General features: G+C 37.8%; 1 protein-coding gene across 7 annotated transcripts in view; it reads right to left on the bottom strand.

Moving 5' to 3' along the window:
- Positions 1 to 20106, bottom strand: part of rapgef6 (Rap guanine nucleotide exchange factor (GEF) 6) — a 122429-nt gene that overhangs the window by 94348 nt on the left and 7975 nt on the right. For 4 of the 7 annotated variants that reach the window (XR_014537318.1, XR_014537319.1, XM_083565014.1 and 1 more), the window contains exon 2: positions 10939 to 11061. Coding sequence is in view for 4 of the 7 variants with exons in the window: in XM_083565014.1 (XP_083421140.1) it covers positions 10939 to 11052 (114 nt within the window). In the remaining 3 variants the exon portion in view is untranslated. Of the gene's footprint in view, positions 1 to 27; positions 815 to 10938; positions 11062 to 20106 lie in introns of those variants that run through there. The other 3 variants (XM_083565017.1, XM_083565015.1, XR_014537320.1) reach the window with 2 other exon arrangements.

Below are 20106 nucleotides of genomic sequence, written 5' to 3' on the forward strand. Positions count from 1 at the left end.
TGGCTACTGAAGGATTACATCACTTACTTTGGAGGACCATGGTTGCAAGCAGTTGGCATAGCAACGGACAAGAAACGCCATTTTCCAAGCTAAAAAAATAAAAGCTTTCCAGTTTCGTCAAACAGAGAGAAATGAATATAAATGAGAAATTATATTCCTCCATAATTTGCAATAAACTAAACAATAAAGGGGCAAGCCAGTAGCATTAGATTTGTCAAAAGAATGTTGTCTATTTCCTTCCTAAGAGAGGAGAAAATCCAATATCTTTCTAAAGTATTGCAGCCCTGGAAACTTTAGTCAATGAAGATTAGCTGTGCAGCTGCCCAGTACTCTGAACATGAGCAAAAAAATCCAACAAAATCCAAAGATATTTAAATAATATGGTCAAAAATCGTCCATCCTTCAAACTTCACTGCAAAAATGTCTGACATCACTAGCAACATTAAATTCCAGCTTTAGACTCTTCTCTTCTTTGCCATGAAACCGGCATCATATAGTTGGTTTTACTTTTCTTCCTTGTAAGTCAGCAAATGTAGTGAGGGTATATCCACCTTGGAAGCTACTGTACCCAGTCTTTGCGTATGCATCCCTGGCTGAAACGCCTGAGAAGCTCCCCCAGGAAATACTCCTATTGATTGTATCCTCCAGCAATAACACATGTCTAACCGACCGAGTAAGAGAAAGGGAGGAGAGGCTGGCAGAAAACGAATGACATCATCTGAGTAGGGTGCACAATGTAAGAAGCACAAGGGTGGGGGGACTGCATTACAGCTATTAGCTGTATGCTCCACACAAAGAAGAGTGAGCATCTTTATTGATCAGAAAGAAAAAACAAATCACCATAGCTCTAGAAAGGTCTTAGGCATAAAAACACACAAATTATAAATTGCTGCTAAACAAAAGAAAGAACAGACAAATAAATAGACAGCTAAGAAGCTTGGAGTTTACTGTATTCCTCTTACATTGTTTTGACCATGGCCGTTGAAACCTGCAGTATAAAACAGGTAAAGTGAAATAAAGTACACCTTCTCTTGTGAACACAAACTAATTCTGTCAGCTGAAGAGTGTCTATTTTCCCTTTAAACAAGATATAAATGTAAAGTGATTCCTATTTTTATGACTTAGTTGCTTCACCTTGATTAAAAAAAATATGACATCATAGTTTCCATGGCAGCCAGTCAAAACTCAGAACATTAAGCATTCTGAGGATCAGTATCACAGACAGAGGAGAATACTGATTAAGAAAAAAAAAAAAACATTTTCCACACAAAGAAAAGATGGCTTCCACTGGTTTGACTACTATTCTAAAGGAATATTAATTTTATCCTAATTCCCGTTGATAAGCTAACTGTCAGGAAACAGACAACAGGACAGAAATGTAACCAATGATATGGGATTACACACTTTGAGGCCAAATGTTTCTGGAAATGTCAATCACTAAATCTGGAATGGGATAAAAAAAAAAAAAATTAATAAATAAAAAGACATAGGTATGATGTTCAAGATAATTTTAGAAATTGGCTCTTTTAAGTTTTATTCTTCTATCTTCTTACAGAGTTCTTTCTTGCCACTGTGTCTCAAACACAATTATAAATGATACATTTATAAAACTGGATGTAATTATACATTTACATTTGCATTTGTCTAAAGCAGTTTATAGTCCTTTTTAGATGTATTGCAACAGCAAAGATTGGCGAAAGTATTAATACAGATTATCAGTCAATTAAGGTAAATAGCATTTAATATTGGCTGCAAATCCGCTGTTTGCAATAAATACATTAAACAGGTGACCCAATGTCATCACCAAACAGCATGATACTTCTTTTTTAGTTTCTTCATAAATGCATGCTCAATTCAGTTTTGAGTTTTCTATATCTCCAAACAAGTTTTTGCCTCATCCTCCAAATTGCTCATTCCTTTGTCATGGCATAGCTATTTTTTAATTTTCTTTTTTACAAAGCTTGCAGCCATTTCATCATATTCTGGTAGTAAGGTATTCTGTGGCTTCAACAACATCCCTATATATATAAAAAAAAAACCTATGCAAAACATACATTTAATATGACATATGAATATTATATATATATATATATATATATATATATATATATATATATATACACACACACACACACACACACACACACACACACACACACACACACACACACACACACACAGTGAGGAAGATAAGTATTTGAACACCCTGCTATTTTGCAAGTTCTCCCATTTAGAAATCATGGAGGGGTCTGAAATTGTCATCGTAGGTGCATGTCCACTGTGAGAGACATAATCTAAAAAAAAAAATTCCAGAAATCATGTATGATTTTTAAACTATTTATTTGTATGATACAGCTGCAAATAAGTATTTGAACACCTGTCTATCAGCTACAATTCTGACCCTCAAAGACCTGTTAGTCTGCCTTTAAAATGTCCACCTCCACTACATTTATTATTCTAAATTACATGCCCCTGTTTGAGGTTGTTAGCTGCATAAAGACACCTGTCCACCCAATACAATCAGTAAGAATCCAACTACTAACATGGCCAAGACCAAAGAGCTGCTCAAAGACACTAGAGACAAAATTGTACACCTCCACAAGGCTGGAAAGGGCTACGGGGAAATTGCCAAGCAGCTTAGTGAAAAAATGTCCACTGTTGGAGCAATCATTAGAAAATGGAAGAAGCTAAACATGACTGTCAATCTCCCTCGGACTGGGGCTCCATGCAAGATCTCACCTCGTGGGGTCTTAATGATCCTAAGGAAGGTGAGAAATCAGCCCAGAACTACATGGGAGGAGCTGGTCAATGATCTGAAAAGAGCTGGGACCACCGTTTCCAAGGTTACTGTTGGTAATACACTAAGACGTCATGGTTTGAAATCATGCATGGCACGGAAGGTTTCCTTGCTTAAACCAGCACATGTCCAGGCACGTCTTAAGTTTGCCAATGACCATTTGGATGATCCAGAGGAGTCATGGGAGAAAGTCATGTGGTCAGATGAGACCAAAATAGAACTTTTGGGTCATAATTCACTAAACGTGTTTGAAGGAAGAAGAATGATGAGTACCATCCCAAGAACACCATCCCTACTGTGAAGCATGGGGGTGGTAGCATCATGCTTTGGGGGTGTTTTTCTGCACATGGGACAGGGCGACTGCACTGTATTAAGGAAAGGATGACCGGGGCCATGTATTGCGAGAATTTGGGGAACAACCTCCTTCCCTCAGTTAGAGCATTGAAGATGGGTCGAGGCTGGGTCTTCCAACATGACAATGACCCGAAGCACACAGCCAGGATAACCAAGGAGTGGCTCTGTAAGAAGCAGATCAAAGTTCTGGCGTGGCCTAGCCAGTTTCCAGACCTAAACCCAATAGAGAATCTTTGGAGGGAGCTCAAACTCCGTGTTTCTCAGCGACAGGCCAGAAACCTGACTGATCTAGAGAAGATCTGTGTGGAGGAGTGAGCAAAAATGGTGAAAAAAAACCTGGTGAAAAACTACAGGAAACGTTTGACCTCTGTAATTGCAAACAAAGACTACTGTACCAAATATTAACGTTGACTTTCTCAGGTGTTCAAATTCTTATTTGCAGCTGTATCCTACAAATAAATAGTTTAAAAATCATACATTGTGATTTCTGGATTTTTTTTTTTAGATTATGTCTCTCACAGTGGACATGCACCTACAATGACAATTTCAGACCCCTCCATGATTTCTAAGTGGGAGAACTTGCAAAATAGCAGGGTGTTCAAATACTTATTTTCCTCACTGTGTATATATATATATATATATATATATATATATATATATATATATATATATATATATATATATATATATATATATGAATATAATTATAATATATACAGTACAGACCAAAAGTTTGGACACACCTTCTCATTCAAAGAGTTTTCTTTATTTTCATTTCAAAATTGTAGAGTCACACTGAAGGCATCAAGGGCTATTTGACCAAGAAGGAGAGTGATGGGGTGCTGCGCCAGATGACCTGGCCGCCACAGTCACCGGACCTGAACCCAATCAAGGTGGTTTAGGGGTGAGCTGGACCGCAGAGTGAAGGCAAAAGGGCCAACAAGTGCCAAGCATCTCTCGGGGAAACTCCTTCAAGACTGTTGGAAAACCATTTCAGGTGACTACCTCTTAAAGCTCATCAAGAGAATGCCAAGAGTGTGCAAAGCAGTAATCAAAGCAAAAGGTGGCTACTTTGAAGAACCTAGAATATGACATTTTTCAGTTGTTTCACACTTTTTTGTTATGTATATAATTTCATATATAATTCCACATGTGTTAATTCATAGTTTTGATGCCTTCAGTGTGAATCTACAATTTTCATAGTCATGAAAATAAAGAAAACTCTTTAAATGAGAAGGTTTGTCCAAACTTTTGGTCTGTACTGTATATATATATATATATATGTGCTCTGGCAAACTGAAGTGTGTAAACCCCTCGTTATTATGTGATTCACCCATTCGGGGGCTGACACAGACAGCCAGGCTGTCACATGATTTCAGAGCGTCCCCACGCAACCCAGGGAACTGTGGAGAGTCAGTCCAGCTGGAGCACTCGATACAATGGTGCCATCTAGTAAGCAAACTAGGGGTGACATGCAGGGATTTAATGGGATATTCTTCCTCTAAAATGACTTCATTTGAATCGTTAGTTTTTGGATCTTTTTGTTTTCTGTGAAACACTGGGGCCGAAGCATTTATTAAACTTGTAAGAGGAGCGTGAAGGGAGCTCTGTGGCAATACTGCTTGCGCACTTTCGCACAAAAAATGGTAAAGCCTGTGTGGACTGGAAATGGGCACTCATTGGCAGGGAGGGCAGCTTGTGGCAAAATAAATTATCCCTATTTTAAACTTGGGAACATGGAGGGCAGAACAGGTGTTCTAGGGGTCGTCCATCAACATGGACTTAAAACCCCCTGTGACCAAGCATCAGGCCGACCGTTTACGTTAAGTGTCTGAGGGAGCAGGGTGTGGGGGGTTTCTTTGCTGCGGCGAAGGAAATTTTCGGGCATTACAGAGGACAACATCGGTAATTGTACCGATCTTCTTCAAGAAATTGATGAATCGTCTAAATCGTTTTCCGAATTTCATGTCACAAAACGGCTTGGTAGACCCATGGAGATGTCGCAATCCCGGGATAAAAAAATTCTAATTTTTCTCGCCGGTGCATCATTCATATTCCAGAATTGATTATTTTTTTATTGATAGCCGTCTTAATCGCTCCGTTGTATCTACAGATTATTTGGGCATTGTGATCTCTGATCATGCTCCTCTAGCGTTGGATATCCAATTCTTAACCCATAGACCTACACAATCTCCCTGGCGGTTTAATTCGCATTTCCTAGCAGACAAGGATTTCTGTGCGTCTATTTCTAAAGCTATTGATGAACTCTTGTTGCTTAATCGTCTTGACTCTACTCCATGCTCATTATTATGGGAGACTCTGAAAGCCTATCTCAGGGGGCAAATCATTTCGTACTCTGCTGTTACATATCGGGAGCACAGAGCTAAACTATAGCGGGAAATTTCATCGGCTATCAGCCAACTCGATCAGAGCTACGCATCCATCCCTTCTCCAGAGCTTTACAAACAACGTGTTGAGTTGCAGGCAGAATTCGATCTCCTCTCCACTAGGGAAACTGAATGCATGTTACTACGAACTCGTGGATCGTATTATGAATACGGTGACAAACCAAGCAGATTGTTGGCTCATCAGCTGAGACGTCAGGCTGCATCGCGCCTAATACCGCAGATTAATAATGACTCAAATGTCACCGTTACCGATCCCATTGAGGTCAATGCAGTATTTGAGTCATATTACTCTGCTCTTTATAAATCTGAATGCCTTACTGATAGTAAGAGACTGGGTGATTTCCTTCAAGGTGTCGATCTTCCTGTTGTTGATACGGTCTCTGTAAGGGACTTGGAGTCTCCACTATCTCTTGACGAAGTCATAGCTTCAATAAAGGGATGCAGTCTAATAAAGCCCCAGGCCCAGATGGTTTTCCAGTTGAGTTTTTAAAGAAGTTTATCGATAAATTGGCGCCGCTGCTCCTTGGTGTGTTCAATAAATCTCTGGGTCGGGGTGTGCTACCACCTACTTTTAATCAGGCCTCAATAGCCCTTCTCTTGAAGAAGGGCAAGGATCCCAACCTGTGCGGATCATATAGACCGCTGTCGCTGCTGAATGTCGATGTGAAAGTGCTGGCGAAAGTGATCGCATCCCGGTTAGAAAATGTACTACCACGTATCATATCTATGGAGCAGACTGGATTTATAAAAGGGCGACACTCATTTTTTAACACTCGTACACTTTTCAACATAATTTACTCTAAGCAGTCATCTCCTTTGCCTGAGGTGGTAGTCTCGTTGGATGCTGAGAAAGCGTTTGATAGAGTCGAGTGGGAATACCTGTTTGCAATATTAAAGAAATTTGGGTTTGGTGATACATTTGTCTCCTGGATCCGACTCCTTTATAAATCTCCGCAAGCCAGTGTTCGTACAAATAATATTAGCTCTGATTATTTCAGTCTCGGGCGTGGAACCCGGCAGGGGTGCCCACTGTCACCACTGCTATTCGCCCTTGCCATTGAGCCGTTATCCATCAAACTTAAATCCTCATTAGCCTTTAAGGGTATAACTCGCAAGGGGGCGGAACATAAGGTGTCCTTATATGCTGATGATTTGTTGTTATATGTGACGGATCCTGCAGCCTCTGTTCCTGTCATTTTATCTATCTTGGGTGATTTTGGCTCTTTCTCTGGATACAAATTGAATTTCCATAAGAGTGAGTGTTATCCGGTGAACAATACTGCTCTACAACTTCAGCGTCTGAATCTGCCATTCAAATTCAACTGTTCAGGCTTTAAATAGCTTGGTATCACGGTGACCCGTTCCTTACCAAGACTTTTTCATGCCAATCAAAGTCGGATTTTCAGAGGTGGAGCAGTCTACCTCTGTCTTTAAAAGGAAAAATCAATGCAGTTAAAATGAACGTTCTGCCCAAGATTCTTTATTTTTTTCAATCGCTTCCACTATTTTTAACAAAGTATTTTTTTTATTCTTTAGATAGAATCATTAATTATTTTCTTTGTAGTGGAAAACCGCCCAGAATCCGTAAGACTTTATTGCAGAGATGTAGGCTCAGTGGTGGGCTTGCTTTGCCCAATTTTCAAATATACTACTGGGCTGCACATATCCAAAAACTGAACTTTTGGTCCAATTCAGCAGAATCCACTTGGTGCAATCTAAAGCTACTGTCTTGTAGCTCATCCTCTGTTTCTGCTCTGCTTTGCTCACCTTTTCCGGTCAAACCATCTCAATATACTGACAATCCAGTCGTACTGAACACACTTAAGATTTGGTTTCAGTTTAGGCGTCACTTTAAATTTAGGGATTTATCAGCATTGAGTCCCTTGGATAGAAATCATTTGTTTCCCCTGTCACTTTTGGATTCAGCTTTCTCACTATGGCAGGAAAGAGGCATCAAGCAACTTTTGTAATTTGTACAAAGATGGCGTCTTTAGAAGTTTCACCAGCCTATCCTTGGAGTATGGGCTGCCTACAGCTCATTTTTTTCGATATCTCCAAGTCCGCAGCTTTGTATCTAAATGCCTTCCCAATTTTCCCTCTGTACCCCCAAAGCAACCTTGGGAGAGTTTAGTCATGTTTACTCCACACCAGCGTAGTTTGATCTCCCGGATATACAATTTAAATTTATCTCTTAATAGCTGTAATACAGATAAAACCAGGACTGCATTGGAGGAGTTGGGGCTGCAGTTTGGCGATGAATGGTGGGAGATGGCCGTAGATAGGATACGGTCTACCACTTCCTGTGCCCGCCTCAGTCTCATTCAGTTTAAGGTTTTGTACAGAATTCATCTTTTCAAATCGAAACAGGCAAAAATCTATCCTGGACAATAGGATGTCCTTCCATCTCTCAGTGGTTTAAGGACTTAATGTTTTTTCTTAAGTTGGAGAAAATAAAATATACACTGAGGGGTTCTACTGGCACTTTTTTTTGCAAGTGGCAACCTGTTATTTCTTATTTTAGGGGACTACGGGTGCTACCTGATTAAAGATGTAAATTGGTCAAAATTGGACTGTATGCATGACCCTTTATTTTGTATCTTCAGTTGTTTAAGCAGGGGGATGTGGGGTGTGTGTGCGTACGCATGTGTGTGTGTCTTTTTCTGGGGGTTTGTTTGTGTTTTGGGGGGTGGGGGCGTTTTGTTTGTTAAAAAAGGAAAAATTAAGAATTTCTGTTTACATTTTTGTATTTGTAATTGTTGATTTTTCAATAAAAAGAATAAAAAAAAAAAAAAAAGTGACATATTAGAGACAGTGGCATTGACTAAAAGACAGGAGGTGGAGCTGGAGGTAGCAGAGCTGAAGGTGTTGAGATTTTCATTGGGAGTGACAAGGATGGACAGGATTAGAAAGGAGTTTATTAGAGGGGGCACGTGTGTAGGACGTTTTGGAGACAAGGTGAGGGAGGCGAGATTGAGATGACACCAAACCGTGCATGTAAATTCTGCACTTGCATGTGAGAACATAACTCTCCCATTCCAGCAGGTGGCAATAGTCTGTATGTGCCACCCAAACAGGGAATCCTGAAGCGCTAGAACTTTACATATAAAGCAAGCAGGATTATATGAACACACAGGAAAAAAAACAAAGTCGACTGACGCTCAGAAACCACACAACATTGTTTGATGTCGCACCATCAGTTTGGGTACGTCCTGGCCTGTAAGTTCTCATCCGTTGTTCTTAATCTAGCCTTATATAATTAATCGGTTAAATATGATGTTACTTTTGGGAAAAGGCGGATTATAGGGTGACGTATAAGAGTGGAGGAAGGTGCACACAGGTGAATTATATTCTATGCAGGAGATGCAACCTGAAGGAGATTGGAGACTGTAAGGTGTTGGCAGGGGACAGTGTAGCTAGACATCATCGGATGGTGGTCTATAGGATGGTTTTGGAGGTGAAGAAGAAGAGGAGGAGAGTGAGGACTAAAAAAAAAATAATACGGTGGAAACTGAAAGAGGAAGACTAGTTTAACGTTCAGGGAAGAGGTCAGACAGGGGCTCGGTGGTGCTGAAGAGGTGCTGGATGATTGGGCAACTACTGCAGAAGTGATAAGGGAGACAGCAAGGAAGGTACTTGGTGTTACATCTGGAAATAGAAAGGAAGACAAGGAGACGTGGTGGTCGAATAAGGAAGTGCAGGACAGCATAAGGGGAAAGAGGTTGGCAAAACAGAATTGAGATCGACAGTGACATGAGAAAAGTAGACAGAAGTACAAGGAGATGAGGCAGCAGGTGAAGAGGGATGTGGCAAAAGCCAAGGAAAATGCATATGAGGAGCTGTATGAGAAATTGGATTTCAAATCATACCTGAAGCCTAAGCTACAGCTGGCATTTCTTCCACACACTCTTCAAAAGTCACATCATATACTGTAAATACTTTTTTATTTCCTTACTGTCCAATTTCTCATACAGATCCTCATATGCTTTTTCCTTGGCTTTCGCCACATCCCTCTTCACGTCTACTGTTTCTGGATTCCTGGAGTGCCTGGCAATGGTATACAAGAACAAAGGTTGCTCTGATGTCCGTGTTTTACATCAGGCGGGCTATAAAATGAAAATAGCACCATTTTGGATAGAGCCAAAAAATATCAATTTTTTTTTCCATCCAGTGTCTAGTTGTGGTGTTTTTACTTTTTACTTGTTTTTGTCTCAAAAATAATAGACTTTCGTTTCCAAACTTTGGTCAGGCACTGTAATTACTGTATTTATTGTTACTGTAATTGTCAATTGTTGAACCCGAACTGCTGGTGGGCCGCTGTCAGCAAAAGTGTAAATAATGGTGATCACCATTTGCTGACCTCTTGCTGGCCAGCCATGTAGACCTTTACACATTTCCTACAGTTAATTTAAATTTTAAGGCTAAATCCTATTTTCTCTAGAAAGTAAAGAACAGTATAAAATGTCTGAGAAGAATTTAACCTGTGCTCTTTTTGACTGAAAATTAATGTGTCTGATGAACCTGAAGTACTTCATTTATTTTGTGACTGCTATGCTGTTATAAACTTGTTTATTACGATCATCAATTTTTTTCTTACAAGTATGTGGCAGCAGAGACATAGACAAGCATTAATAATTATGCACAGCTTTTGCACAGTACTCTATGTGCCTACTAATGTGGCTTTAGCTGGTGTTGAACAGATAAATGCATTCTAGTGCACGGAAAGTGTTGTACTATATTTATCAATTAGTAATTATATAAATAATTTTTTATTAATGAATGCACTCATTATTTCCTAACATATCATTCAGTACTGTTTTTTTATTTGATATTTATTTTTGTAATAAAGTTCAGTACTTTTTTGAAGTGTTAGGTTTGTTTATTATTTATCTAGTATACATATTTTACCATTAGTATCCATCGGTTGATTACTCCATATATGGGCAGTATAACCTAGCTATCAGTATTGGTAAAATCTACTATCAGTCAACCTCTAGTTATTAACATAACCTAATTGTTAGATTCACCCACCAACCCTATGCAAAAGTAAGTAAATGTTTTGATTTCAATAGCAATCAATATGAAAAGATTTCATTATGATAGTAATAATACCATATTAATAGGCTGTATAGCTCTTGAAAAGTAGTGCTCATTTGTCTGCATGGTGAAAACCAAAAACTAATCTAGGGTTAGGAGGCATAATAAATAATTTTTAAACAATTATAAAATCTCCACAATAAAAGTGGTAGTCACTCCGGCCCATGTAATTTTTCTTTTACAGACCGACTCGGACCCCCCTTAAAGAAAGGTATGGGTTATTTCCACCATAAATAACCAATAAAATCACAGTAAAGAGTTAAAAAATATGCACTGGAGGCTTACCATAGGTGAGCTAGCTGGCTCCTGAGATTGGGTGATTGGATTTTGCCGCACTTGCTGATTATATTGGTGTTGCTCCAAGTGCTGTTTCAAATTGCTCTTCTCACCATTGCTCATGGCCTACACCTGAAGACATCAGAGTCAGACATCACCGATGCCTATAAACTAAGCTGATGTATTTAGTCTTCACCTCGTACCCGTCCCATAGCCTGACGTAGATGTCTAACTGTTTAGACAGTAAATAGTGATTCAGGCTTTCATCAAGTAACATAACAGACTCTATGCTTCGATACAGCTGCCGAAGACAGTTTCATAAAATAGTTAGCCAGTCCAAAAGTACATAAATATGACCACTTGCGTTCACTGCATGCAATGCTATCTTGCTGTCTGGAAACATAGTATGAAAAGGCTGGCTTGTGTCTTGCATGACTTGTAAGAATAGTGTGAATTAGCCACCTTTAGCCCACAGTACCTCTGAAGTTGTTTCTGGATACGGCACTCAAAATGGTATCTTGTTTTTTAGATGATAAAAGGGAAGCACTGCAGCTGGGACTGGGTGTTACTTCAGTCACACGGGTAAAAAAGCCGGTGATCGAGTTGGGAGCTGTCTGGCACGCAGCTGCAGACTGGTGCATTGCACCTTTAGCATGGCTACATAGCGCTGCCTCTCCCATGTTTGAAATGTCAAATGTTTTATGGCACAGTGTACATTTTGCACGTCCCGGGTCTTGATTTTTCTTAAGCCACTCCTTGTACTTTCCATCATGAAGCCAAACATTATTAAATCGGCAATTTCCTGGTATTGTGCAAGTTTACTACATAATTACTACCGTAATTTTCAGACTATTAAGCGCACCCATATATAAGCCGCACCCACTGAATTTTACAAATATTTTTATTTTTAACATAAATAAGCCACACCTGTCTATAAGCCGCAGGCTTAACCTGCTACAGGGGAATGATTTTACTGGCACCTAACTGCAGCAGTACCATAAGAACATCTCATTAACAAGAAATTATATATAAACTTTCTTTCTTTCGGCTTCTCCCGTTAGGGTCGCCACAGCGGATTCTCCGCACGTTTGATTTGGCACATGTTTTACTCTGGATGCCCTTCCTAACGCAACCCTCCCCAACTTTTTGAATTTTTGTGTAAATGAAGGACACGGACATAAACAAGGAACTCAGAACAGAACATAGAACATCAACTAAATAGATATCTTATTAAAAAAACAGATCAGTTGTGTTGTATCTTCCTTTCTTTGTTGCTTCTGTCCAGTACATACGTAACAGTTTTTTTATTTTATTGTTCAATTTATATTTTTTAAGAGCATTTTGTGGGAGTCCTGCAAATAAAATAATCGTGTGTGGGAGAATACAATTATCACCCGCAATCACCCATCAAATCTTGCCCTGCGCCGCAAGTGTAGGGTCCCGCGGGAGTGCAGGTCTCTACTTTCAAAATCTATCTTATCCATCTTCACCATCACGCTTAGTAACACATACAGCTGTGCCCTCACTAGTGCAACAATAAAAAGGGCCCCCTCTCAAACAGTGTCGCGACGCATAAAAATATATATCATAAATAATCATCTAAATAAAAAAAACAACGGTTTATTGAACAGTATATTGCACTATTAAAACAATAGTAGTAGGTTAGCAATTAAATGCCCAATAAGTAAGACATACAAGTTAATATAACTGGATTAGATGGATCCAACCACAGTTTGAGGATAACCTTTTTTGCAGCAGTAAAAGCAGCAAAACAAAATCCTTTTATGAATGACAGAATGTGCCATCAAATTCTAGGAAGTTTATTATTCCACACGAAATTTTGATACTGCTGTATTGAGCTTTTTAAAATCACCAGTAGGTATGCCAGAGGTAACAATGAAAATAAAAAGCTTGGATTCAGGAGTATATTTATCTTATTAGCTATCCTTCCATGAAGAGCCAAAGAAAGTGGAGACCAACAAGACAGATTTTTCTTAATCTTATTAAGAAGAGAATTATAGGTCCCCTGGTGGTCTAGTGGTTAAGATGCAGCGCTCCCACCGCTGCGACCCGGGTTCGATTCCCGGTCAGGGAACCATCCCCAGCCACTCTTAGTGCCGGTCCCAAGCCCGGATAAATTGGGGAGGGTTGCGTTAGGAAGGGCATCCAGCGTAAAACATGTGCCAAATCAAACGTGCGGAGGATCCGCTGTGGCGACCCCTAACGGGAGAAGCCGAAAAGAAAAAAAAAAAAAAAAAAATTAAGAAGAGAATTATAATTGAATGATTGTAGATAATTAAACTGAAAACAGACAGGTATCATAGTGGGTGAAGTCTAAATGTCAGCAGCTAAATTAAGGGGTATAAGTATGGATTTGATCCAATTAATTTTATATTATAGTTTACCAAATGTATCAAATAAATTTACGCATTCCTTAACCAAAACGTCGCTATTTGATATGTACAACAATACGTCATCAGTGTAGAGTGAAATTTTATGAGCTATATTCATACAACTAATTGAAGCAATAGCAGGGTGTAATCTGATTGTTTGGGCCAAAGGGCTCTAATGAGAATGATGATGATACATTAAAAAGCAAGGGTGACAGGGGACAAACTTGACAAGTACCCCAGCCAAGATAAAAGAAAGGGGAGATATAAGAACCAGTGAGTACTCTGGCGGAGCATTCATAGTAAATAGTTTTGACAACTCGTAGCTAGAAAAAAGAAAAAAAAAAGCTAAACACAAAATGCTCTAGGACAGCCCATAAAAAATCCCATTCAATTCTGTTGCATTACGTGGTTACGTTCCAAAACCGCCCACGATAAATGAAAAACCGTAATAAACCAAAGCCACCCCAAAAATGATATTTAATGAATACAGTACTGTACTGTATTGTATACTGAGTGAAATACAAGCCACCAGATTAGACCAAGATATATATATATATATATATATATACATATACATATACAGTGAGGAAAATAAGTATTTGAACTCCCTGCTATTTTGCAAGTTCTCCCACTTAGAAATCATGGAGGGGTCTGAAATTGTCATCGTAGGTGCATGTTCACTGTGAGAGACATAATCTAAAAAAAAAATCCAGAAATCACAATGTATGATTTTTAAACTATTTATTTGTATGATACAGCTGCAAATAAGTATTTGAACACCTGAGAAAGTCATTGTTAATATTTGGTACAGTAGCCTTTGTTTGCAATTTCAGACCCCTCCAAGATTTCTAAGTGGGAGAACTTGCAAAATAGCAGGGTGTTCAAATACTTATTTTCCTCACTGTGTGTGTGTGTATGTGTATGTGTATATATATATGTGTATATATATATATATATATATATATATATATATATATATATATATTCACAGATATTCTTGTATGAATTTTCAGCAGTAAAATATTTTTTTTTTCTAAAAAGGAAACAAATTATATATCACATAATATATTCATAGAGACCCGTCTTATCTTCTCTTTTATATTTAGTATTGCTATTTAATAAAGAAAAAGTACTTATAACCGATTACTGGATTAATCAATAGAACAATCGATAGAACAATTGATTACTAAAATAATCGATACCTGCAGCCCAAATACATAAATATATACACACACACACACGCACGCACGCACATGCGCACACACACAGTATCTCACAAAATTAAGTACACCCCTTACACCCTTCCAGCAATCATTTTCTTATGTGTTCTCAAGGGACAATCTTTCTTTCGGCTTCTCCCATTAGGGGTCACCACAGCGGATCATCCGTATTCATGATCTGCATGTTTGATTTTTGCACGTTTTTACGCTGAATGCCCTTCCTAGCGCAACCCTCCCCATTTATCCGGGCTTGGGACCAATACTATAGAAATTAAACTTGGATACATTTTAGAGTAGTCAATGGGCAGCTTGTTTAGCAGTACATATGTACTGGCAAAAAAAAACTCAAACAGTTTGCTGAAGACAACCTGTCCAAGAGCATCAATTACTGGCACCATTTCCTGTGGTCTGATGAAACTAAGAAACGTGTTTTGTCTCAGATGGTGTCCAGCATGTGTGGCGCAGCCCTGGTGAGGGGTACCAAAAAACTTGTGTCTTGCCTACAGTCGAGGATGGTGGTGGTAGCATCATCAACATGGACAGGCGCTGCAGTTCATTAAGGAAAACATGGATTCCAACATGTTCTGTGACATTTTGAAGCAGAACATGATGCCCTCCCTTCAGAAACCGGGCCGAATGGCAGTTTTCTTAGTTTGCTATTTTGCAAACTGTTTGTTTACTTACTTCGCAATCCCCTCACTCTAAACATAGTGATGGATTTAATTAAAACAGTGCAAATTAAATTTACAAAATTTTACATCAATTTACACAAACTGATTCACCATTTTTTGTTTGTTTGTTTTTAACAGAAACAAACATCCCAGCATGAGGGAATTTGTTCAAAGGAGAAATCTCCCGTGCACTCTTCAACAAGAAGCCACTATAAGCTTTAAAATATTGTTTTTAAAGATAATATGTGGCTTTTGCATTTTTTTAAGTGCACTTTTATACACAAATACCCTGAAATAAGGTCTACTATACTGTAGTTATAATCAGAAAACATCATCAAGTAATAACTTTTAATAACTTTTTTTTTTTTTTCTTCAATCTGATTAATAGACTAAACTGGAGAAAAAAAAAAGATCTGATTAATCGATTATGAAAATAATTGTTAGTTGCAGCCCTGCTTGAAACTTGAAATTTAAGGAGGCTGTACTGTCTTTTTATTTTATTTTCTGTGTTTGTAAAATATATTGGAGTCACAACCAATTGTTTAACCATGACCTTGTTTAGTAAGGTAACACATCGTAGAAATTCCCTCACTCATTAATTACAAGGTGTAAGACCAAGAAATATAGCTGTGATATGTGGGAAAAAAAAGGTATAAAATAGTAAATGGCTATAATAAACAGCAAAAGCATTTAAAAATGCCTGTACATGGCATTGAAAATGCCATCAGTGCAACAATTAAAACATTACAGATCAAATCAAATCTTGATTGTCTTCAGTTTTCTTCTATTCTTAAGACTTGGCCAGAATTCTTGTATTCATTTTTTTTTACAAAAAAAACAAAAATTCATCAAGGCAAATTAATTTGACCATTATTACTGATAATATAGTGATAGAGTGAATATTTAGAAAAGATGAGAAAATCAGGGTCTCAATTCCCTCTGTCTTGAACATTTACACCACATGCTGTATCCGCAAAGCCAACCCCCCCCCCCCCCCCCCCCAGTTACATGCTGTTGTATGCCTAGTTAAGGAAGCAGGTCATTTGTGAGGGTAGCATCTGCACTGTAATCATTATTGACTCTGGTTAAAAGTGAACAAAACACCTCTGTGTGGTATGTGGGATATTTACTTTGCAGTTGCATTTACTCAGGCAGTTACTAGGAGAATAATGCTCATAGAATTAATTCCTATACCATTTAACAGCATACTAATATTTAAAAAGTATACATATACAACTAATGTGAAAACACAAATACAAGTTTAGAAGTAGACTCAAAATCGGATAAGCAAACAACAGCAAAGCAAATCAGCTGCGGCATCACATATTGAAATGTACTATGAACAAGTAAAAGGAAAAAAATAAATGCATGTAATACTCGCTTTACGACTGACCTATGCTCTCAGTGTAAAACAGACTAAAACCTTGGTATGAATAGCTTAGCTCACTTTATAGCAAGCAAAAACAAGGTCACCCAACCGGTTGCGAGGAATTCAACAAGACCGAAAGTATTTACACCTTCATAATACGTCACTTGCCAAACAACAAAACAAAGAGCAAACATTATTTAAACATTGCAAACATTATTTAAAAGTCAGTCTTGAGTTATGTGAATTTCCCAGTTTTCTTATGTCTCAGATACACAATGCCCATATTGTATCTAGCTGTGAAAAGCAAAGCATCTCTTATTTCCTTATTTTCAGCTGGCTTGTGCTGATACAAACATACACGAAGAATAGTATAAAGCAACCAAATGTACCTCATGCCAAGGTTCTCTCCCACAAACAAAAACAAAACATGTTGCACCATATTCCCACAATAGACAAACACCAGTAGCTGTTCTCACTTCTAGTTTAGCCTTGCCTTATGCACGAAACAATGTGGAGTACAGTTTGATACAGACGTAACAAGGTTGAAGTCCAGAATTTTTATGACACTGTTCAAGCACAGAGAAAAAAATCATAATGAAAAAATAGACTTTTACGATCATGAATGGATTCATTTATATTATAATTCTTATTAAACATGCTTTAATATAAATCAAATAAAAATCTTATTGAAATTCAAGTTAAGAAAATTTTGGAACCCTGTTGTAATTTTTTTTGATAAAATTTTTCCACCTTAAAATGAACTATGTAGTGACATATTCAGACCTGCCTTCTCTCGGTAATGGTAGCTAGCAGCAAACAATAACAATCTGTAGCGTTCATTTTGATCATGACATGCCTTGAATATAAAATGTCACGCAAACACTAATTTTCACTTCATAACTCAAGAAGTTTCTCGTTTTGCTGTACTGTCCACCTTACTCGTTTCAACATTTTCCCTGAAGTGTTTTTTTCTCCTGAAATAATTACAGTGGGCTCTGCATTTGCATGAATTACATCTTAAATGACACTGCTTACACAACTGAGAATGAGTAATGGAGCACTGAATTGCTTAAATTATTTAAATATAATTCTCATAGATAAGTACTTTTACTTTTGATATTAAAAAACATTCCAAAGTATGTATTATTGTACTTCTACTCAAGTAAAACTGCAAATGGAGTACTTTACTAAAATAATATTTAAGCAGGGTGTTTGTGCTATTACACAAGTAGAAAACAAATTCCAAAAATTGGGATGCTGGGTACAATGTACATGAAAACAGAATGTATTGATTTACAAGTCTCATAACTTATGTTACATTTTTAAAAGAACATCAAATGTTTAAACTAGGGCTGTATCAATTCCTACTCTAAAGATTTTTGTAATCAAATTATTCAAGTAAGGAAGTTCTCAAGTCGTGTCCAAAAATTCATCAAGGCAAATTAATTTGACCATTATTACTGATGCATCACCTGCTAAACTCTGGAGCGCTCTGGACGGGTAACACAGAAGAAAGAAAATGGCAGAACGTTTCCAAAAGTTTAGAATAATTTCAAACTAAAACAAAAATAAATCACCATACAATGTGGTTACTGTTTTTAAAGTAATTTTAAATATTTTTTTTTTATATTTTTATTTATATACAGTGCGTTCAAAAAGTCCCACCGCAGTGGGTAGTAGGTAGTGAAGCACTTTTTGAAGCTGGCAATAAATACATGGATTTAGTTTGTGGAAAATTTCAAGCAGCTTTTCCGGAGAGAAGAATAACACGTCACAATACTGTGCAAGATTAAATAAATAAATACATGAGTAAGAATTATTATGAGTTTTATTAAAGTAATAGTTTATGATAACCTACACTATGCAGCCACTGTGCATTTAAACGCAACTACATATGTATTTTGATGTAATATAGCAATTAAATGCAGTTTTCATATTCTTGTATGTAATTTCAGCAATAAAAAATTTATTTTTATTTTTTAAAGAAAAACAAATTACCTGTTCATTCGAAGAGACTTGTCTTATTTTCTCTTTCTTGTTTAGCATGGCTCTTTAATAAAGAAAAAGTACTTCTTATTAGATTATTCAATTAATTGATATAATTGTTAGAATATTTAATTACTAAAATAAATCAAGCCCTACTTGAAACTGAGAAAATGTATCATTTAAAAAGTTGTTGGGAGAACATGTTTGCCACTGTTTGGCATCATGTCAAGACAAAAGACCAGTACTGCCAGGAAACCTACTGTATAATATGTTCAAAAATTAGATCTGTAAACAAGAGTGTACTTGTAAATAAAATACAAAATGTGGTGCAAAACAGCAACAGCAGCAATCGAGTAAATGTGCAAAACAGCAGGTAAACAGTTATAATATAGTTATAATAAAATAATAATATACAATTGTTAGTGCTGAAGAAAAGGATGTGAGTAAATTGAAATGTGTGTGTGTGTGAGTTCAGATTTGTAGCAGCTCAGTAACACACAGTTGAGTGAGTGTGCGTGAGTTTCAGTTCTAGTTCTAGTTCAGTTCTGTGTGTTGAGGAGCATGATGGCTTGAGCGAGAAAAGACTGTTGCACAGTCTGGAGTTGAGGGCTTGAATGCTTTATACGCTCTTTCCTGGTGATAGAGGGTTGAAAAGCGTGTTTAAGAGCTGTGTGTGCATCGTCCACAATGCAATTATCTTTGTGGATGCAGTGCGTGGTGTAAATGTCCATGATAGTGGGGACAGCCGAAGAAAATCATTGGAATCTCTCTCCCCTATCCTCTGCGAACATCTTGCGATCAGAGACGGTGCAGTTACAAAACCCAGGCATTGATGCTCTCGATGGTCTCTCTGTAGAACGTAAGGGTAGGGGGAGGGAGATAGGCTTTTCCCAGCGTTCTTAGTAAGTAGAGATGCTGCTGGGCTTTCTTGGTGATAGAGCTGGTGTTGAGTGACCAGGTGAAGTTCTAAACCAGATGAACACCAAAGAATTTGCCGCTCTTGACGATCTCCACGGAGGATCTGTGCTCTCCTAAAGTCAACAAACAAATTTGAGGGGCCCCAGTGCTCAGTGTGGTGGTGCTGGAGATGCTGAGCTTTGGCCCAGAGAGGATAGAGCATTTCTGAGTCATGTTTATGCATGCCTTCTTTTTTTGCATGATTGCCATGTCATCCACAAATTTAGGTTAAATCTCAAAGTGTGTTCACAGTCAATGATTTCTGGACGTGATCTGGAGGTACGCCTGAGGGCCCAAAGATCACGGGTATTCAATATTGATTTTCACCCTTGTCCACAAAGATTTCTCCAGATTCTTTAAAACGTTTAATTATATTATGTACTGTAAGTGATAAGATCTGTTTTGCAACTTTAAGTTGAAGAACATTATTCTGAAATTGTACGACAATTAAAAGTCTTTCAAAGATTGGTGAGGCTGACCCCATCTTTAAGTATCTTATCTTTAAGTTACACTATTTATTCTAAGGGTGTAACAGTACACATATTCCTAATTACATTTTCGGTTCGGTACAAATACAATCC

This window comes from Silurus aristotelis, assembly GCF_946808225.1.
Source record: "Silurus aristotelis genome assembly, chromosome: 16".
In the NCBI taxonomy this organism is placed as follows: Eukaryota; Metazoa; Chordata; class Actinopteri; order Siluriformes; family Siluridae; genus Silurus; species Silurus aristotelis.